Source organism: Talpa occidentalis, unplaced genomic scaffold, assembly GCF_014898055.3.
Source record: "Talpa occidentalis isolate TD23 unplaced genomic scaffold, MPIMG_talOcc4v2.1 talOcc4.7, whole genome shotgun sequence".
Taxonomy (NCBI): domain Eukaryota; kingdom Metazoa; phylum Chordata; class Mammalia; order Eulipotyphla; family Talpidae; genus Talpa; species Talpa occidentalis.
In genome coordinates this window covers 88724233-88746672 of record NW_023605083.1, presented here as the reverse complement: position 1 = coordinate 88746672, position 22440 = coordinate 88724233, and the positions used below count along the sequence as shown (strand labels likewise).

Below are 22440 nucleotides of genomic sequence, written 5' to 3'. Positions count from 1 at the left end.
ATCCCCTTGTGAATAAGATAGGCATGATCTGAAGAGAAGATCCAGCCCTACTACTGAATTGAAATGAATCTGAACTAAGATGTCTTGGCGAACCTCCTGAACCTCCCCCAAAACCCCAAACTGCTATAATACTATCAGGCAGGCCTGTGCTCATATATGGAAGTGAACTGTCAGGACACCACCACATCAGCAGCAGCAACAGAATAAAGCCTTCAGGCCAGACCTTAGCCTGACAAAGCAGACTGGAATTGGGCGCCCTTCATTATTGTTTATGACATGGTTTATTGACATCTGAACAAGCCCTCCGATTAGCAGACAGCATCAGGGTAGAGGCCCCCGGCCCACAACCCCTGGCTGTCCCCATCCCGCGGGGGGATGGACTTCCTCATGTGCATGCACAGCACCTCATCGATGTAGATGGTGTTCTCTTTGATGTGGATCTCCTCCTGCAGGGCAAGCTGTCTACGATTCAGCCCTTTCAGCTCCACCTGAGCTTGGGCTAATGTTTCCTTTAATCTAGGAGAAAAGAAAAAATAAAAAGGAGTCACTTCTCTCTCTGCACCTCTTTTTCAGGATTTAAAAAAAAAAAGTATTCAGTGCAGAAGCCAAATTGACATGTCTTCTGCTCTCCCCCTCAAGGTAGAGATTTCATTTTTTTTTAAAGATTTAATTTATTTATTTATGCATACAAGAACTGGGATGTAAGCCAGAGGTGTGGGGAGAAGTGGGGGTGAGAGGATTCACCAGACACAGAGTGGGAAGCAGAACAGGCAGATCTACTGAAATATACTGCTGAGGGGAACAGCGGGCGAGACAGGAGAGGTCTGCTGTGCCATGGGGGTTGCTCCCTGGCCAGGGATCCAGCTCGTCCTGCCATGGCTGGCGATACCTTGATAGCACTGACTTTAACCCCTGCGCCACCAGAGAGGCCCAAGGCAGAGATTTCAAACCAGACACTAAGGGCCAGATTACAGGACATATAACCCCATAAATGTCCAGCATTTAAAACTGCAGATTTTTACCCACACATCTGGATTTGGACTTCTTTGGGAAAACATAAGCATTGGCATCCATTTCCCAGTTGGCTGGAGTTGGTAGAGACTGACCCCTGCAAAAAAGACTCCTCAAACTTACAGATCCAAGTGCGTGCATGCTTGGCAGGCTTCTCCCACGATGGCACTGCCCTGCCCCTGGTTACCTGCCAGGTTTGAATGGCCCCCAGTGACCCTCCCCTCTGGCTGCCTCCTACCTTGCAACATTGTTGGTGATCTCCTGAACCTCCTTGATCAGTCTATACTGAGCAACGTCGCGACACAGCTCCACGTTAGGCCGATGTGTCCTGGTCTCCAGGCGTGTGTGAGCCACCTTGGCAGGTCCTTCTTGGTCAAGAATGGCTTTTTCAAGAACTGTAATATTTTTTTCCTGGGAAGCAATCTCTTCCATGACCTTACAAAAAGGATGAGACTAGATGAGGCCAGGTTATACTCCTCAAAACTCAATGGCAGACACTCTAAGGAGGTCTGCTGTGATCATGTAAGTAGGGAGAGGGGACCTCAGATTTCTACCCAAGCAGGCTCCCAGAATGAGGCTGATCTCTCTTCCCTGAACCAGTAACTGCTGGTGGGCCAGGTAACACACCCAACCTCACAGACAGAATGAACAGGACTGACCATTGTTGCCTCATCCCCTGTGAATGGCCTGGAGTAGACCTCAGCAAAACAGGCTGCCTCTTCACCCTGGCACAAAGTGCCATGAGCACAAAGCACCCTACTTCCTACTCAGCCTATCCACCCATGCCTCACCTGTCCCAGGGGCCTGAAAAAGTGTGCGCAGTTCAATCTGAGCTTTGATGGTTCCTTTGACAGTGGCTTTGTACCCAGAAAGCAGGACTTAAAAGTTACTAGGGATCAGGCCTCCCCTGGTGGCACAGGCGGTTGAGCGCAGCGCTGTGAAGATGTCCGCAGCCTCTACAGTGCCGGTTCAATCCCAGCCAGCCGGTGAGGGTCCCACATGGCACGGCAGACCTCTCCTCTCCCCGGCTGCTCCCCTCAGCAGTATATTTCATCAGCCTACCTATTCTGTTCCCCGCTCTGTCTCTGGTGAATCCTCTCACCCTCCTGTGCATCTGGCCTATACCCTGGTTCTTGTATAAATGAATGAATAAAATCTTTTTTTAAAAAAAGTTACTAGGGGGGTTGAATTAATATGAAACTAGTTAAAATTTTATTTCTTCCTTAAGCTTTTTGGTTTTTGAACTTTGCATCATAGGAATTCCAAATATACTCAAAGGAAGATAATAAAATAAGAGCCTCCCCCGGTGGCACAGTGGTTGAACACTGGGCTGTGAAGCTGCCTGCAGCCTCTGCAGCGCCGGTTCCATCCCCCGCCACCGGCGAAAGTCACAGATGGCTTGCAGACCTCTCCTGCCGCCTCCTGCTCCCCTCAGCAGTGTACTTCGGTCCTTCTGCCTGTTCTGCTCCCTGCTCTGGCTCTGGTGAATTCTTTCACCCTCCCATGCTTCTGACTGTACCCAGTGCTTGTATAAATAAATAAATAAATCTTTTTAAAAAAAAAAAAGATAATAAAATGAATCTCATGTACCATTATCAATGAAAGCAGTGATCAATCTATAGCCGATATGCGATATATGCTGACAATATACATTATATGTCATGTAGCACCCCTGCTCCCCACCCCTTCCAGTCAGCTTGACAGCTTGGCAAGCAAATCCCAAATAGTATGTCATTTCAGTCTTAAAAACTGGAGTACATATCTCTAAGATATGAGCATTCTTTTTTTTTTTTGCCTTTTAATTTAGCTACAACACCTTGCTCTCAGAATGGTTCTTTACTGCTATTGAATATCTAGTGTTCAAATTTCCCTGATTGTTCCCCTTTTTTCTAAAAGTTAATTTATGCAAATTAGAGTCCAGATCCACATATTGCACTTGATTATCTTAAGCCTTTTTTAAAAACATTATTAAGCTCTTCTTACATTCAGTTCACAGATATACTATTTTTAAGTTTAGCAAATGTTAATCACTTTAAACTGATTTAGATTAGCAGTTGCTCCACTTCAAACTTAATTAAAATCCATTAAACATTTATTTCAAGCAGCATTTATAAATTTGATGTATAACTTTTAAAAATGCTTGAATTGCCTTAACAAACAAGGCCTTCTAGAGTCCTTAAAATATCTCATCAATCTTCCAAACTTGTAAAAATGATTAATCTTAAATGCTCCCAAATATTTAGCAATCTTCAAACTTAATAACATTCAACTTAAAATCATAAGCCTAAATCAATTATTCAAGTACATATTTTAAGTAAATTGTAAAATTCTCTTAAATTTTGTAAACACTTAAGATATCCAAAATACTTTTTTAAAAAATATTTATTTCTATACAAGAGCTGGGGTATAGGCCAGAGGCGCAGGAGGGTGAGAGGATTCACCAGAGAGAGAGCAGGTTCGGAACAGAACAGGCAGAAGACAGAAATACACTGCTGAGTGGAGCAGCGGGCACGACAGGAGTGGTCTGCTGCGCCATGTGGATTCTCGCCAGCCAGCGGGGATCAAACCGGCACTGCAGAGGCTGCGGACAGCTTGACAGCGCAGCGCTCAACCCGCTGCGCCACCGGGGAGGTCCCAAAATACATTTTTCAACACTACTACTAATACTATGGGTTAGATTAAGAATCATCAAACTATGACCTATGGGCCAAACCCAGTCTGCCACCTGTTCTTGTACAGACCGTGAAATAATATTTTATTAGATAGACTTATTTTTATAGCAGTTTTAGTTCTACAGCAAAACTGAGTAGGAAAGTAAAAGTGTTCCCATATACCTTCTTTCCCCACTCAGACTTTCCTCTATTATTCACATTTTGTGTTGATGTGGTACATTTGTTACAATTCCTAAACCAGTGTTGGTATATTATTACTAACTGCAGTTCATAGATTACATGAGCATTCACTCTGTCCTGTACATTCTATGGATTTCACAAATGGATAAGGCCATATGTAGTGGCAGGAAGGCCACTGAGCAGGTTTTGAGATCCAGCAGACAGGTAAAGGAGAGTCTTGGAGCCCTCGGTGGCTTTTTCAGGCTTTTATTGAGCTTTACATGTAGTGTGGCAAATAGGCACACGCAGGCAGGGGTGCCAGGGGGACCAGGAGGCCAGTAGGCCTCCAAGCCCCCCACCACCACCAAGTCTTCACTCTGGGCTTCTCTGGCTTCTTTCTCCCCTTCTCTCTCCTGCCTCTTCTCCTGTTTCTCTTCTCTTGGTGACTATCTCAACACTCCTCCCATGGACCGCAGAAGTAAACAAGATAGTTTGCAACAATGTGACAACTGCAGCTGCCCCATCAGGCTGGGCAATCCTAATGGTGGGAGGGCAGAAAAGCCTGGAAAACCATTTACCCTGCACCATATATGTCGCCTGGCACACCCAGTATATATGAACACAGTTCTGTATACACCATAGCTGTACCATATACAATAGTTTCACTGCTCTAAAGCCCTCCTGTGCACCCTATTCACCATTTTCCTCCCTCATCTGAAGCCCTGACAATCATTGATCTTTTACTAAAAAGATCTCCATAGTCTTAACCTTTTCCAGATTATTATCATATAGTGGAGCCACATATTATCACTTTTGCAGTATAAATTTCAGATTGGTTTCTTTCCTTTGACAATATACATATAAGGTTCCTCCATATCTTTTGTGTTTTGCTAGCTCGTTTCTTTTCTTTTTTTAGAATGATATTCCACTCTATGGATGTAACACAATTTGTCCATTCACCTTTGAAGGACATCTTGGTTGCTTCCAAGTTTTGACAATTATGAGTTAGGTTCCTATAGATATCCACCTGCAGGCTTTTGCATGGACATAGCTTTCAAAACATTTGAGTAAATTCCAAGGAGTGAGATTGCTGATTGCTGAGATTCCACCATGGCAGATGTCTAGCTACCCATTTAACAATGAGGCTGGCGAAATTCTTGAATCTTGAACAATCAGAGCCCACAGGAGTTGATTCCAGGAATCTTCCTCTCCAGCAAGAACCCCTGAGTCCTGAGCATATGTGAACACACACAGGTAACCTCAGAAACACTGAGAAGTAGGGTCTAGACTGGAACAGCAGCTTATTTGGGCAGTTTTACAAGAAACTGCCAACTGTCTTCCAAAGCAGTTGGGTCATTTTGCATTCCCACTGGCAATGAATAAGAGTTCCTATTACTCCCCATCTTTGTCAGTAATTGGTGGTGTCAATGTTTTAGATCTTTCCATAGGTGTACAGCAGTAGCTCGTTGTTCTGATATGAAATTCCTTAATGACATGTGATGTTGAACAGCTTTTCATAAGTTTAATTGCCATCTGTAGGTACTCTTTGGTGAGGAGTCTGTTCCTGTCTTTTGCCCATTTTCAATTGTTTTCCCATTGTTGTTTTAAGAGTTCTTTGTACATTTTTTCCCCAGAAGTACTTACTTTTTTATTTTATATATTTTTTACATCATCTTTCATTTTTGCACAATGTATGCATTTTCATTGGTTATAGTCCCCATACAATTCCCGACCCCTTTGTTTTGATCCCACTCTCCTCCCCACCCCCCCAGTGTATCTCTGGTTTATAGTTGCTTGTTGATTATAATAAGTAAAAATCTTTGTACATTTTTGATGAAAGTCTTTATCAAAAACTCATGCCATTTGCAGCAACATGGATGGAGCTAGAAGGGATCATGCTCAGTGAAATGAGCCAGAAGGAAAAAGAAAATATCAAATGGTTTCGCTAATAGGATCAAGAAAAAAATAATAATAATAAATTAGCAGGCAACCATAAATCAGAGACATTCTGCAAAGGAGGGGGAGGAAAAGGGATCAAAACAGGGAGAGAAGAGCACAAGGGACTATGGTGATGGTTCATGGGTGAGTTGGTGGTAGGAATTTTATGGGGATTACACAATGTTGTAAAAGATATAAATTAAAAAGTAAATCAATAAAAAAAGAAAGTCTTTATCAAGTATGTGTTTGCAAAAATTTCCCCCAGTCTGTGGCTTATCTTTTCATTCTCTTAAAAGAAAGGTCTTTACATCTCTAAATGATTGGGAAAAATCAAAAGGAAACTGTAGCGGCAGGAGGACACAGAGCAGGATCTCTATGATCCAAGCAGATGGGGTAAAGGAGGAGTCCTGGAGCCCTCAGCTTTTCAGACTTTTATTGGGATTTACCAGGTACACAGCAAGCAGGGGTGCTGGGGCGGGGCGGGGTGGGGGGTGCGGCGGGAGGCTGGCAGGCCTCCCAGCCCCAGCAAGTCTTCATTCTACCTGAGCTCTCTGGCGTTACTCTGGTGGCTCTGCTTTTCTTTCGCTCTCATTCTCTCTGCTTCTCTAATCTCTGCTCCTGCTGGCGTCCCCATGACACCGCCCTTATTAGCCCAGTCTCAGCCCACGTGAATCCCATCTACCTATGCCCACACCCTACTCCAGGTGCCCGCCATCAGGCATGCATTCAGGACCGCAAGGATCCATCATCAATCCTAACGGTGGGAGGGCAGAAAAGCCTGATACTTTACTTACCCTACAGAGACTATATTGTGTCGTGAAAATGACATAAAATTTAAATATTGGCACCCATACAGTCATATCGGACACAGCCATGCTGCTTTTGAGCTACAACAGCAGAGTTAGTGTTGCAGTGTTGCAGAGTTGTATAATCTGCAACACACACACACAAAGACCCTGCAACACAATGTGCTGTGCTCTATAACTTTGCGCTGTTGCCCAGACCACTACAGGGACATGCTCATAACCTGATGGCTTCCTCAAGTGTTTTATGTTCATTCTACAGTGACATCCTATTTTTTTATTACCAATGTACAAGAGCAACAGACATCACATGCTGCCCTATTAAGCTATAGTGAGGGGTATGTTTTATTAATCAGAGAGCAAATCACCGTGCTTACGTTCAGTGACACTGTATGTAGCTGTGCTGAAAGGACACAACACAACTTTACTAGACTAAGCATTCAGCGCCATGCTCCCACCTCACAGGAGAGCAATGATAAGAAAACTCAGACAGAGCCTCCCCTGGTGGCACAGCAGTTGAGCGCTGGGCTGCGAAGCTGCCCGCAGCCTCTGCAGCACCAGTTCGATCCCTGGCTGCTGGGCGAGGGTCCCACATGGCGCGCAGACCTCTCCTGCCGCCCGCTGCTCCCCTCAGCAGTGTACTTCATCAGTCTGCCTGTTCTGCTCCCCCCTCTGTCTCTGGTGAATTCTCTCACCCTCCCGCACTTCTGACTGTAACCAGTGCTTGTATAAATAAATAAATCTTTAAAAAAAAAAAAGGAAAAAAAGAAAACTCAGGCATTGAAAGCAGAATATTTCATCACTGCAGAATTTCTTCACAAATATGAAACTGCAATCAAAGTGGCTCATTTGTTAGCCATTTCGTGATGGGGCACTAATTAAATCATCCCTGATTGCAGCAGCTGAGGAGTGATGAACAGGGAATTTAAATTTGTTTGAAACGACCAATCTTTCAGCAAGAATAGTTGCTTAAAGAGTTAGGGGCCTCAGGAACAACATCAATTGTCAATTTAAAAACAAGGCATGTGATGTTTAGTGGTTTTCCTTTCCCCTTCAGGAGGTGGCAGGTGTCTCTGACACTGCTCAGCTGTTGTTTTTTCAGGAGTTGATACTAGTTTGAAGCAAGTAAGGAATAAAGCCTCCATGAGTACTCAAATAATAAGTGCAGGTGAGGATACTTTCCAAAAGTTGGGAAAACACTAATTCGATACAACCTGAAGTGGAATTGGCTAAGAAGTGTTAACAGGTGCTGATGGTTGAGCAGAAAGAGACTTAGTTGATATTTACAGAGCTTGAGAAGATGTAGTTATTTAAAGTCTATGGTTATTCATTTATTTTCTGCAGAAAGTACTTGGCCCGCGGTATTTGGATCTATCATGTGTAACTAAACCAGTAAAATTCATGGGATGTGACCATCACCAGCTCTGCGAATTTTTGCTAGAAATGGAAATTGAGGGGCCTCCCCAGTGGCACAGCAGGTTGAGCGCAGCACTGTGAAGCTGTCCGCAGCCTCTGCAGCATGGGTTCGATTTCTGGCCGGCCAGGGAGAAATCCACATGGCATGGCAGACCTCTCCTGTCTCGCCCACTGCTCCCCCCAACAGTGTATTTTGGTCGTCTGCCTGTTCTACTCCCCACTCTGACTCTGGTGAATCCTCTCACCCTCCCGCACCAGCTCTTGTATAAAAAAATAAAATAAATCTTTAAAAAAAAGAAAAATGGAAGATGAGAAGTCTGATTTCCCCTACTGCTCAGTGATTCAATGGCTTAGTGGTGGTAAAATTTTCTTGTGATTTATTTTAATAAGTACTATCTTACAACTACACTCTGGATTCCAGGAGGGCAAGATAGGCCTACAGGAGAACAAGGATTTGGGGTCTAGTCACCGGTTGCCAGCAAAACACCTTGCCAGGTGATGTGCCTTCCTTCTACTGCCTACCTTTTGATTTCACCATTAGTAAAAAGCAAGGAATTGTCTAACTTTGGCGATAATAGGTAGCTTTTATTGTCCCTCTGTTAAAGGTGAGGCAGAAGGCCCAGAAAACTTGAGGGAGGCACTGAAGCCACTCAGAGGTCTGCTTGGATTTGAGCTTATTACATTCAGTTCCAGTCTAGACCCTACTTGTCAGTGTTCCTGAGCTTAGCCTGTGGATGGCCACATATGCTCAGGACCTGGGAGTGTTTGCTGGAGAGGATTGCTGGAATCAACTCTTTTGGGCTCTTATTGTTCAATATTCAGGATTTTCACCAGGCTAGAAATCTACCATGGGTAGCTAGACATCTACCATGTAGAAAGCATTTTTACACCACAGAGATCTGCAAATTTTACGAATCAGGGCCTTTTCCTCCCCCTTAGAGCCAGTTTACTGGAAGGATAAGCAGTCACAATACCAAAGCGGCTGATGGGTTTGGAGCAATTGGCTGCATTCAACTCATGGAACTTCTGAATCACAAAGGATATCTGAGACCACATGGTCGTCTTGCAGAAGGGAAGAACTGAGGCCCAGAATGGAGATAAGTATGTTCCTTGCAACAACAGTGGCAAAACAGATCCAGAAATGAACCACATCCCACGCCAGTCTCCAAAAGCCCAACGCCTGCTGCTAAGATGGAGAGATGGGAATGACGCACATTCTTTAGCCAATCCAATGCATAGGCCCAGACGGTACAGCCTGGCCCAGAAAGCTTTCTGGATTTCTACAGTAAAACCTTCTGAGTTCTTGTTCCCTCCAGGGAGCTCACCTTAGCCAGATGAGCAGCCAGCTTGTCCCTGGCATCCTTGGTCTCCTTCAGTCCATTCTTGAATGCTGTGTCCACCACATCACATTGCCTGCGCTGGTCACTGGCTGTCTGGGACAGGATTCGGTCCACCAGGGCCTTCAGCATCAGGGAGTTATTCCTCTGTTTGTCAGCCTTCTCCACGTTGGTGTTGGAGAACTCCAACCAGTCCTCCAGACTCACAGAGCTGAAACAGAAGCCATGCATTGGTCACGGCTTATCTGGGCTTGGAAAGGAGCTGTGGGGAGGGGGACATGCTCCTGGAAATCCACCATCAGATCCACCTAGAATGCTTCCCCATCTGAGGGAAAAAGGAGCAGGGTCAGTGGGAATAGCTGTCACTTTGGGAAACCTACCCACTCTGTGCCAGGATGGAATGGCACATTATAAAACATCATCTCATCATCCTCGTGATGGCCAAGTGAACTGGCTTTTTAATTTCCATTTTACAGATGAGGAAAGCTGAGTTCAGAAAGATGCAGTAACTTAGTCAAGCTCACACAGGTGAGGGGCAATTGAGCCTTAAAATAATAACAGCAACACATTGAGAAAGAAAACAACAACAACAAAAAAAGATGTGGACTAAGTTTTGGGCAAAGAAAGAGATAGAGGCAGTGGTAGAACATCAAAACCCACCGTGAAGACCTGGCAGGGAGCCCTGGCATTGCCTATCAGTCATCCTCTGTGGAATCACCTCCGGAAGTCTGGGCCTCCCTCCCTGCCGGGCAACCCACAGAAGACATCCAACCAGAAAAAAGGTATTTCCTAAATTCTTAACTTTTTCACAGCCAATTGCCTGCCAAGGATAACACATACTAACACTCCTAGCTAGGTCCCTTGGGCTCACGCTTCACAAGGTGGTAGTCAGACTGTCTCTGGGACCACAGTCTCACCTGGAAACTTGACTGGGGGTTGGTGAGGCCCACTTGTAAGCTGACAGGTTGGGTTGGGGCAGATCTGTCATGTGAGCCTCTCCACAGGGACATGACATGGCAGCTGGCCCACCAGCAGTACATGATACAGGAGAAAGAGAGAGAGAGAGAGAGAGAGAGAGAGAGAGAGAGAGAGAGAGAGAGAGCTACAGTTTTCTTTTAGCCCATTTCCAAAAAATGACATCTCATCACTTCTGTTTGTGATAAACAAGTCAATGAGCTCACCCCATGGCACAACAGGGTGGAGATTAGACAAAGGTGTGAATCCCAGGAAGTGGGGGTCCTTGGGGCTGTCTCAGAGGCTGCCTCTAGTCACAGAGAACCATCCCTAACCAGGTCAAGAAATCCAACATCACTTCCACCACAGAAACCCCTTCCCCTTATCCATCAGTATCCCCCTGGATCAATATCCCCTTTCTATCAGTGTTCCCCCTCTCCTCCCTGGAGTGTAACCTCATCCTGACTTCCTTGTTTTGCCTGCTCTTGTGCTTATTAAACAGCATCATACACTATATTGTGTATGTGTGAGTTTTCTTCTAATCAACATTATATTGAGATGCCGCAGTGTTGTTAAAGTAGGGATTTATTCATTTATTTGTTTATGTAAGTAAGGATTCATGGTTTCCTGTTTTATTGAATGTGTTATAATCTGTTGACTGATAAATGATAATACCGTGGAGAGAAAAAAAAGTATTCTTGGAAGTCAAAAATGAGGATTAACACAGAAGAGGAGAGTGGGTAGAAAGGGGTCCAGCCAGCTGCTGCTTTAACATCCTTGTAGGGTGTATTTCTACAAAGTGTAGCCATAGGAGCAGTTTTACAGGAAAGGAACATAACATTGTGACCAGCACATGCAGAGACAAAGAACTCCGTCAGTTTTTTGGCTTCTTTATAGGTGTCATTTTTGAAGGCAATTTTTAATTTCCAGACAGGGCATATGCATAATTTAAACTTGTTATCCTTGGCAGGCAATTGACTGTGAAAAAGTTAAGAATTGAGGAAACACCATGGCAACTGGGACATAATAAACATGTATTGTTTTAAGCTGTTAGGTTCTGGGGTAACCTATACAGCAAAAGATAACTAACATGATACTTCATTAGGTGACATGTTCATTATTATTTGTGTACTTTTCTTCATGAAAGTTTGATTTCAAAAAGGTTTTGAAAATTAGAATGAAATAAGTCTGTGATGTACTATTACTTAAAAATGTTAAATCAGATGTTACAGAAAAGGTACATAGCATTAAAAAATATTTGCGTGTGTGTATGCATATGTTGGTGTGAATGCAGATAACACTGGGTGTCTCAGGGGTATAAGAATGGGGACGTTACATAGCTATGGGGACATTATTAACTTACCCTTTATATATTTTTACATTATTTTGCTTGTTTTAAAACATGAATAGGTGATAGGATATTTTTCAAAGGTTTAAAGACTTTCTATAAGACTTTTAAAGTGGACCCAGCCTGGAGGACCAAGGAGCCTCCGGGGCCTATCTCAGGTATAGGCACCCAGCTCCTGACTGTCGCTCTCTCCCAGCATGCTGTCAGAACACGTGCTAGGTCGCACCCTGGGCCAGAATGCTGGGGCGTTTCCAGCGGGGAGGAAGACCACACCACTGGACATCGGGGGCCCACTCACTTTGGTTCAACCCTCACGACGTTCTCAGAATATTTGATGTTTGGAGAGTTGTTGTTGAGTGAGAAGCAGATATCATCGATGGTCAGGGCCATAAACTTGTCCTTCAAGTCTTTTTCAAGACTGTATTTGGCAGAGCGGTTCAGCCTGAAGGGAGAAGGTAAGCAGGGTTTTCCATCTGAAATGCCCAGGAGGTTCCAACAGGTTCTCAGTAGACCTTGGAAAGTGAAACTAAAGCTAGGTCTGGTACGTTGTGGCCATGCTAACTCACTTCCTCCCCACCTACCATCATCCCAATTCTCTCTCTCTCTCTCTCTCTCACACACACACACACACACACACACACACACACACACACAATGCATGCTTGGTAACAAATTAAATAGCCAAGCTTGAACTTGAACTCCCTCCCTCCAACTGTGACATTTTCTGCTATCACTGCGGTAGCATACAGTATATGAGAGGTCAGCCTGGCAAGAATGGCTCTGGTTTATCAGAGGTGAAATCAGGCCCCATGGCGACCCACCACCAGAGGGCGACTGTCTTGTACAAGAGGTTGTCCAGGCCTCATTCTGAATGCCCCTTGTCACCTCCAGGCATGGAAAGTGCTTGTAGGACTCAAGCTATACATGACAGCTGTACCTGATCTGCTCGGATGTCTCCTCCAGAGTGCGGGTCAGCAGGGACTTCACGCCCTGCATGATCTCATCCTCCTTTATCAGCTCTTCTTCCACTTCATCATGCACCAAGTCAATGCCAATTCGCTTCTCCCTGATGGAGAGAAAGTCACAGGTCACCTGATGCTTGGAGGGAGGTGCTGACATCTGGACATCTCAGTCTGGAGAGCTGGTCTGAGGATCCCCCAACCTGCCTAGATGATATGAAGAGGAATGCCCATGAGTTGTGTCTATGTGACATGAAAATATTGAAAACACAATGAAGAAAAGTTGATCAATGACTGTCACTTAGCTTGAGAAAATGCCAAGAGTTTTGCCCTCAATGGCCCAACAGTTCTGAAGGCATTTCCTTCTGAACTATTTATTGGAAACATCGTCTTTCTATTTAGAATGCCTTCCTTGATCCCAGGCCTGATTTTTGACAAGGATTTGAATCCAGAAAAATGCTTCATAATAATAATGTCAATATTAATATTACCCCCACCACTGAGTACTTACTGTGTGATTGGGCTTTTTATATGAGTATTTTCACTTAACCCTCTCAAGTACATGTGCAGAAACTGAGTTTCAGAGAAGGAAAGTAACTTACCTAAAATCACAGAACTGGGCATTATGCATTAACCACTATGTGATGTGTGTTACTCCCCAAATTGACCAGTCACTGCCATATATTGTTCTCTTCCACCTGGCATGATAATACTTAGGAGGAAGGCTCCATATTCACCAGCTGTGTGACCTTAGCATGTTATGTAACATGTTACGTAGCATGTGATGTACCTTGGTTTCATCTCCTGTGAATTGGGTAATTATTAGTGCTTCATGGGTTGTGGCCAGGAACAATAGGTATGAAAGCAGACGGAGTGCCCCACACACAGTGTCACATACTCCACCAGCTCAGCCACCTTGACATTCTAATCGTCCTTAGGCAACCTGAGCCCATGACTATTGGCCTCTTTGATCATCTCTACATCCCTTTGCTGCCAGTGCTCCAGAGGGTCCTGGCTAAGCTCACTGATGAGGGCCTCCCAGGGAGAGGGAAAGGCAGGGATAGTCATGGTTTGGGAAACTACATGTAGTTCTGCACAGCTAAGCACAACCCACTGTTGGGAGTGAGTTATGGACCTGGAGAGTCACTGGAGGCCCTTTATAATGAACCTTATCTGTGAAGCTGGAAATTTGAACTTTATCTTGAAGGTATTAGGACACAGGGTTGTAATTCAGGATTTTAAGTATAGAGATGACCTGTAAAAATCTACATTTGGAGAAGTTCACTCAGCAGTCTGTGTGGAGGAGCACTGAGCTGGAGGGGGCAAGAAGATCTGTTGAGGCATGCCAGTAGAGCTGCAACAGGTACAGGTCTGGAAGCCAGCATTGCCCCAGAGTAGAGAGGATCACTCATAGGACGGTCATAGGCCTTGTAGGAGGGATCTCAGGATAAAAAGGCATGTTTTCACCATGCTCTCTGGATTACAAAAGGCTTCCATGTGGCTCTGTGTATTGGGGCAGACTTGTCTTCTAGTAACTGGTAAATTATAAAGACTACCATTTCCCAGTTTCTACTGGTGTGGCCACATGACTAAGTTCTGGTAAATGAGAAGCGTGCAGAAATGGTGAATGCCAAGCCCTAATTATTCCTACTTGCTGGCATGTAAACAATGACTGGAGCTCCAGCTGATATCTTGAGTCATGAGATAAACTTGGAAGTAAAAGCCACATGCAGTAAAGCAACAAGATAGAAAAAGTTGGGCCTCCCTGATGGCCTAGGGGTTAAGTCTCAGCGCTGTTACTTCTGTGGTCTGAGTTCGATCCCTGGCCAGGGAGCTAACTCACATATGGTGCAGCAGACCTCTCCTGTCTCACGCCCTGCTCCCCTTGGCAGAGTATTTCAGTAGATCCGCCGATTCTGCTCCCCACTCTGTCTCTGGTGAATCCTCTCACCCCCTGCACCTCTGGCCTACGCTCCAGTTCTTGTATTTAAAAAAGAGAGAGAGAGAGAAAGCCCAGTGCCTGAACTATCTCCACAGCCCTTAAGTGTGAGAGAAAAGGAATTATCTTAAATTCAATGTTATTTTGCAGTTTTCTGATTACCCTCAGCTAAACAATCAAGTTAGTCAATAGTGGAATTTAGACATGGACCAAAACCAGTGCTCCTTCCCCTGCCCAGCACCCTCGGCATGCCAAGATCAGCCCAGGTCTAAAAGGACACACTCCTTTGCCTCAGCCTAATCTACCACATTGCAAATCAACTTTTACTGCCCGGCATTCCATTTCTCACAACAGATGCTTCACTTGAGGAACCTTCCCTCCTACCTGTATGCCAGGCAGGTCTGAGTGATATGCAGGGGCTCTTTTAAGCTCTCCAGTGCTTTCTCCAGTCTGGTCTGATAACACAGCAGGTCCTCAGTTTCATACACAAGCTGCTCAAGTTTGTCATCTAACTCCTTCTTCCAGAACCTGACTTCCTCAAGTCTCTGTTCTGAAGCACACAGAGAAGTTATGCCAGGATGAATCTACTCCCGAGGTAGCCAAGTTTTGCATTAGAAACTTGAAGACCAGGGCCTCCCCGGTGGCATAGACGGTTGAGCGCAGAGTAGCGCTGTGAAGCTGCCCACAGCCTCTGCAGCGCAGATTCCATTCCCTGCCAGGGAGGTGACACACGTGGCACGGCAGACCTCTCCTGTCTCGCCCGCTGCTCCCCTCACCAGTGTTCTCAGACCGTCTGCCCGTTCTGCTCCCCGCTCTATCTCTGGCGAATTCTCTCACCCTCCCGCACTTCTGGCCTATACCCCAGTTCCTGTATAAATAAATAAATCTTTAAAAAAAAAAAAAAAGAAAAGAAACTTGAAGACCAGTGTAAAACTGCCTAAGATATGTTTTCTTCTACATCTTTTGGGCATCTTTTTGTTTTTGTTAGTGTTTACTAACTGAAGATGAATTTTAGAAGCAGTTTGCAACATAAACAAAAAAAAAAAACCTGCTGAGATTTTCATTGGTGTTACATAGAATCAATAGGCTAACTTAAGGAGAATTGGCATCTTTAAAATATTGAGAGTTCCAATCCATTAACTGACAAGTCCCTGCTAATTTTATTTAGAATTTCTTTAATTTCTTGCAATAACAATTTATAGTTTTCAGTGTAGAATTCTTGCACAGCTTGAGTTAGGTTTATTTTTTTTTTAAGTATTTTTTTTTTTAATAGAGGCATGTTTTTATTTATTTATTTATTTGTTTGTTTTTGTTTTGTTTATACATGCACTGGGTACAGTCAGAAACGCGGGAGGGTGAGACAATTCACCAGAGCCAGAGCGGGGAGCAGAGCAGGCAGAAGGACCGAAGCACACTGCTGAGGGGAGCAGCGGGTGGCAGGAGAGGTCTGCGTGCCATGTGGGACCCTCCTCCGGTGGCTGGGGAGCAGCCGGGGATCGAACCGGCACCGCAGAGGCCACGGGCAGCTTCGCAACCCAGCGCTCAACCGCTGCGCCACCGGGGAGGCCCGAGTTAGGTTTATTTCTACATACTTGAAATTTTTTAACTTCAAGTAGTCTCAGAGTAAGACACTAATTTTTTAATGAGTCAATGAATCAGTGAAGTTAAGGTTCAGACCTTGAAAACTTTGCTCTCATGCCTATTGAAACACAGTTTTTTTTATTTAATATATATATTTTTTTACATCATTGTTCATTTTTGTGCACTGCTTGACTTCTCCTCTCAGGTGTAATCTCCATAAATTTCCCATCACCAAGACGCCGGCGAACCATCACCATAGTCTCTTGTGTTCTTCCCTCCCCCGTTTTGATCCCTCTCCCTCTCCTGCAGAATGTCTCTGATTTATAGCTTGCCTGCTAGTTTTGTCTTTTTTTTTTTTTCTGACCTCTCGCTTGGTTCCCTATATTCCTCTTATGAGTGAAACCACCATAGTTTTCTTTTGTCTTCTGACATTTCACTCAGCATAATCCCTTCTACCTTCATCAATTGTTGCTGCAATGGCATGACTTTATCTTTTTTGATTGCTGAGTAGTATTCTATTGTGTATATACACCATATCTTTTTTATCCAATCATCTGTTTGGGGGCATTTAGGTTTTTTCCATATCTTAGCTATTATAAATAGTACCATAATAAACATAAGAGTGTGGGTGAAACACAATAATTGTGAAAAATGAATGGTGCACATGCATATCCAACTCCTATCCATACACACTGTTATATAGAATGGGGCTGCCAATAAGCTGGTATCAGGAGTGAGGATCAACCCCCAGCAAGTGCCTGGCATCTAGACTGTTGACCTGAATGCATTGGTTTGTTGGAGGTTAAAAAATTAGTCATCCTCAAAGGAGCAAAGACTATGCATTGGAGCAAAGAAAGTTTGTTCAATAAATGGTGCTGGGAAAACTGGGTCGCTACATGCAAAAGAATGAAGCTTGACCACTACCTCACACCATACACAAAAATCAACTCAAAATGGATTAAAGAACTAGACATAAGACCTGAAACCATAAAATACATAGAAGGAAATGTAGGCGAAACACTACGGGATTTGCACATCAAAGACATCTTTACAGACACATCACCCAAAGCAGTGATAGTGAAGAGAAAGATAAACAGCTGGGACTACATCAAATTAAAGAGCTTCTGCACAGCAAAAGAGACAATAACAAAAACAAAGAGAAACCCCACCAACTGGGAGAACATTTTTGCACCCAACACTAATGATAAAGGACTGATCACAAAAATCTGCAAAGAGCTGATGAGACTCAGCAACAACAAAGAAAATAATCCAGTCAAAAAATGGGCAGAAGAGCTAAAAAGAAACTTCTCTGAAGAGGAAATGCAAATGGCCAACAGACATATGAAAAAATGTTCAACATCACTTGTAATCAGGGAAATGCAAATCAAAACTACCATGAGATACCATCTCACACCAGTGAGAATGGCACATATTAAAAAAACTAGCAACAACAAATGTTGGCGAGGATGTGGAGAAAAAGGAACTCTTGTGCACTGTTGGTGGGAGTGCAAACTGGTCCAACCACTATGGAGAGCTGTGTGGAGATTTCTGGACCTACTAAACATAGAGCTTCCATATGATCCAGCAATTCCACTCCTAGGTATTTACCCAAAGGACACAGAAACATCAATTCCAAAGAGCACCTGCACCCCTATGTTTATAGCAGCACTGTTTACAATAGCTAAGCTTTGGAAACAACCCAAATGCCCAAAAATAGATGACTGGATCAAGAAGATGTGGTACATATATACCATGGAATATTACTCAGCATTCAAAAAAGATAAACACATGCAATTTGCAGCAACATGGATGGCACTGGAAGGGATCATGCTCAGCAAAATAAGCCAGAAAGAAAAAGAAAAATACCGGATGGTCTCACTCATAGCAGGAATCTAGAAAACTTAAATAAGGGACCAGGAAAATGAATATAAGAAAGTGAAAATCAAAATCAACAAAAAACTATGAACCAGAGACACTTTTTGGGGGGTGGGAGGCGGGAGGGGAAGGATTGGGGTCAGAATGGGGCGTTTGCAATTGTATGGGGGAATATAAAAATAAAATTTAATATTTAAAAAAAAAAAAAAAAGCACTCTCTATCAGGCAGTCTAGAAAAACAAGCATTTTCATTCATTGCTAGCGAGAATGAAATAATTACAGCTTCCATCATGGGGAATTTTATGATATCTAATAAATCTACATATTTATTTAAAAAAAAATAAAATAAAAATCAATATATATATTCAAAAAAAAAAAATTAGTCATCCTTAGACAGTTTTATCCACAGTTGTGTTTGTTCCTCCTGGTCAGTGTTAGTAATACATTAATTCAGTTTCCAATATTTAAAAAGTGGGTAAAATCCAGCTTTTGGGGGCCTTAATGTTTCTTAAAAAAAAAAACCCAGGTTGAAATTGAGTAATAGCTTCCTCCTTAGATGGAGTGAGTGTTCCCCATGTCCCCACAGTCCTTGCCACTCCTATTGTCTTAGGAGGTCTTATTCAACCCCCGGTGTGTTACTTACCCAGCCCTTATAGACAGTTCCATTTGTGATCTCTGGTTATCAGTTTTTTGTATTTAGGTGGTTCTGTTTCCTGTTGAGTTGATTTTTACCTTACTTATTTAAGGGTACCACCCTTTAAGCGGTGTTTTTAAGTAGGGGGTCAAGAGAAAGAGGGGGTCAAAATCAAGAAAAAATTATTCCTTTAAGACTCAGCCCAAATGTTCCTCTCTAGGAAATTTTTCCCAGTTCTCCAGTACCTGTCCCATCTCTACTTTTCTAACTTTACCTGATCGCTTATCTGGCTATACTCTGATTATTCATTTTTGCATCTTTTTCCTCCTCAAGGCAGAAGCCCCTAAAAAGCAGACATTCATCATTCCCTTAGATATTCCCAGTGCTTAGTCCATAGATGCTCCTAGAGGCACAATAAATATTCATCAAATCAATCCATCAATGATGGATGATGGGTGGCTGAAAGTCAAACTGGGTTGCCATGTTTCTATCTTAGAACAATGAACTCAAACATAGGACACGGAAAACACACAATTTTCCCTAATATTTCAAGTTGAATATATTGCCACTCCTAACCTGAAATTCAAATAACAATATAGTTAAACCCCAACAATCTCATCCAAATATGATCATAAATACACCAAGCCCATTATCTTACCTATTTTCTTGTTCACATCACTTTGAGATTTTCTTGTGCTTTTTTCAATTTCATCCACAAGTCTCTGGCTTTCTGAAACCAGGCGTTCAGACTTGGACCTCTGGGCCTCTGCTTGATGGTACTGGTTCTTGTTAGCAACAAGCCACTCTGAGCGCAGGAACTTTGGTGGAGACTGTAGTAATTTGGCCATTTGAGGTTTCCAAAGTGCTGATCAAAAGCAGACTTTAGATTAACTGAACTAATTTGTCCTTTGTTAAATGTCAATTTTTATTAAAGGGGCATATGTACCAAAAAGGGGATAAATCATATTCTGCACCCAAAATGAAAACAGCTGTTTAGACAGCACCCAGATTAAGAAATAAGCACCACCAGCACCTCATGCCCTCGCCAGCCCTATTCGCCACCCACACCTCCACAGTATAACCACCAGCCTGACTTTTAACTGTATGAATTAATCTTGCTGTTTTGAACTTAATGTAAGTGGAATCATATAGCATGTGATCTTTTATATCTGACTTCTTTTGCTTAACATTATGTTTGTAAGATTCATCTGTATTGTTCATATAGTTGCATTTGTTCATTCTCATCGCTGTACAGTATACCATTGTATGAAAAAACCAAAGTATGTTTATCTGTCTTTTCTGTTTTTGAATATTTGGGTTGTTTCCAGGTTGGGGCTATTATGTCAGTGCTATGAATATTCTCATACATGTCTTTCGGTGAACATGTGCATGCATTTTTATGATTCATTAGAATTTCTGTGTCAGAGGGTGTTAGACAATACTGCCAAACAGCTGAACCTAGACAGATTTTCATTTAAAAATGAACAAATGTGACATCTGTAAACTGACAACTGGAAGTGGTGTCTAATCAGCAGATAAAAAGAATCTAGAAACTTCCCAGACACAGAAGTGAGGAAAGAAGGGGAAAACGTGAGAAGGGAACAGGCAGAGGCTGCCAACAACAAGAACACTAAAATTTCCTCACCTCAACTGCACACAGCTCTGTTTGACCCTGAAAACTGCTTTCCACAGACATTTGCCACCGCACCCCCACTCCTCCCCCACCACCCCTCCACACACACCAAATCCCTGCAAAAACCTGAGCATCTACTCTTAGCGGTTTCTGGATCCCTGAACCCCTTCATATACCCAAGCAGTTAATTAGAATCAGATTTTGTCCAGGCGGAGGACCCCAGGCCACCCAGCCCCCTCAGATAACATGGGATCCCCATTTTTTCAAGTCCAGTCCCTCCAATGGTTCCTCCCAAGTTTTTTCCGAGTTTGGATGTTGAAAATTTAAGCCAAGACTCCTGAATAAGTCTGAGTAACTCCTTAATACAGAGAAGTTTGTATTAGGGCTAAATTTGGCAGATCCCAATGAGGCCTTTAAGTAGGGGCCGTGGTGAAGACGGTGTTTACTTACCGCACTGCCACAAAGAACTACTACACAAACTCCGAATAGGAGCCTTCTTATCCCAGCTGATGCCTGGGCTCTAGCAGAAGCGCGAGGTAAACAGCGCAGTCTCCATAGCAACCGGTGACGCGTCATCAGGGCGAAGGCAGCTTCACCGGAAGGCTCTGCGCCGGCGCGAATTCTGCACCCTCCAGGTCCCACACCCTCGGGGCAATACAGGGGTGTGGCCTGAGAGCCCTGGGGGCAGAGGCTCGGCTATTTCAACCTATCGCGAAAACTAGGAACACCTAGCAGGAGGGCACCCCAAACTCCAAGCGGGAAGTCACGAGACTGTCTAGTGCTCTCCGCGGGTTGGGTCTCCTGCACTTGCTGCTGCCCCTGACGTCCCAGGGGTGCCGTGGGGTTGAGCTGGACTATTTGTCCAGGCCCTCGCAGACGGGCGGGATCGGGACCACTAAGTCAGAGCCCCTGGGAGGGCGCTGCTGGGAGAATACGCGAGGGATTCCTGGGATTGTGGGGTACCTCGGCCAAGAGAAGGCAACCCCCCGAGGGCCGCCAGTCCGAGGAGGTTTTGCGGGGTGAAGCTCGCTCCTCTGTCTTGCAAGTCGCTGGGCGCGTCCTGGGGAATCATCAAGCGTCAAGAAAATGACACGCGCGGCCTGTGCAACAAGTGGGGGAGCTCGTGTTGCACAGTCACGTTCCTCGTCCCTCAGCGAAGAGGCGATTTAAGAGCCGTTTGCCTGGCACGCAGCCCACCCGGGGAGAGTCCCCAGTTCCTTCCCCTGTTAGGGATCCGGACGCTGAGCTGGACAGAAACCGCCCCCGGGCTCTGACCGTGGCCGCCGGGCGTGTGCGGGGTGGGCGAGCCGGCGGAGGGGCTGAGTGGCTCCCCAGGACCTGGGCGCAGCCGCTGGCGGGGGATCCTCTCCTGCGTAGGCGAGAAGGACACGTGTCCTGGGGCAGCGAGCACCCTGATTGGCCTCTGCAGTTTCCTGAGCAACCCCTGCCCTGGAGGGCAGATGATGGGGTCGTCCCCCAATTTACTAAAGGGGATATATTTCGTGGAACTGTCAGAAACGTGATAGCAAAAAGAGCATGAAGTTAGCTATATGAATTATGATCCTAAGTCACCATTATATTTTGCACCAGCATACAAATGTATGCATACTCCTCCCCTCTCCCCAACATCGTGGAAGGGGATGGGAATCCCTGAGTCCTAGTCAGACAGTAAATGATGATAGTTTAGTCAACCACCTTTCCTCTGCTGGTGTTCTACCCTCTGAAAACGGAATTGGAAGGTGTTGCATCTCTGGATATGCTTTAAAAAAAAGAAAGAAGGGGCCTCCCTGGTGGCGCAGGGGGTTGGGCACCACACTGTGAAGCAATAGTGGCCTCTGCAGCACGAGTTCAATCTCCGGCCAGCCAGGGAGCGGCCCACATGGCACAGCAGACCTCTCCTGCTTCGCCCGCTGCTCCTCTCAGCAGTGTGTTTCACTCGGTCTGCCTGTTCCCCACTCTGTGTCTGGTGGATCCTCTCACCACCCCATCTCTGGCCTGTACCCCGGATCTTGTATGCATGAATAAATAAATCTTTTAAAAAAAAAAAAGAAAGAAAGAAAGAAAGAAACTTTTTAAGCTATTTATTCTGGAATTTAAGTGTAATTCTAAGTATTTGAAAATATTTGCAAAAGAAAAACCTAATTTTGTGCAGGTACATACACCCAGGCCAGCAAAGGAATA

At 44.3% G+C, this 22440-nt stretch overlaps 1 protein-coding gene across 1 annotated transcript; it reads right to left on the bottom strand.

Annotated features, from left to right (window-relative positions):
* Positions 1-266: 266 nt before the first annotated feature.
* On the bottom strand, positions 267-20802 carry LOC119231163 (tektin-1). The gene is made up of 8 exons (XM_037492833.2): positions 20710-20802; positions 19285-19491; positions 14921-15086; positions 12576-12704; positions 11937-12080; positions 9325-9547; positions 1250-1446; positions 267-516 (listed from the first exon to the last, which is right to left on the bottom strand). The coding sequence occupies exons 2-8, from the start codon at positions 19472-19474 to the stop codon at positions 309-311; spliced, it is 1257 nt and encodes a 418-aa protein (XP_037348730.1). The 5' UTR covers positions 19475-19491; positions 20710-20802; the 3' UTR covers positions 267-308.
* Between the last annotated feature and the right edge of the window lie 1638 nt (positions 20803-22440).

Excerpts from the sequence above, each read along its gene's own strand:
- LOC119231163 (XM_037492833.2), bottom strand. The coding sequence starts at position 19,474 with ATGGCCAAATTACTACAGTCTCCACCAAAGTTCCTGCGCTCAGAGTGG. Across the intron at positions 9,548-11,936 it reads GTCGTGAGGGTTGAACCAAA|CTCTGTGAGTCTGGAGGACT; the intron begins GTGAGTGGGCCC and ends CTTCTGTTTCAG. Across the intron at positions 1,447-9,324 it reads TGGCTGCTCATCTGGCTAAG|GTCATGGAAGAGATTGCTTC; the intron begins GTGAGCTCCCTG and ends CCTTTTTGTAAG.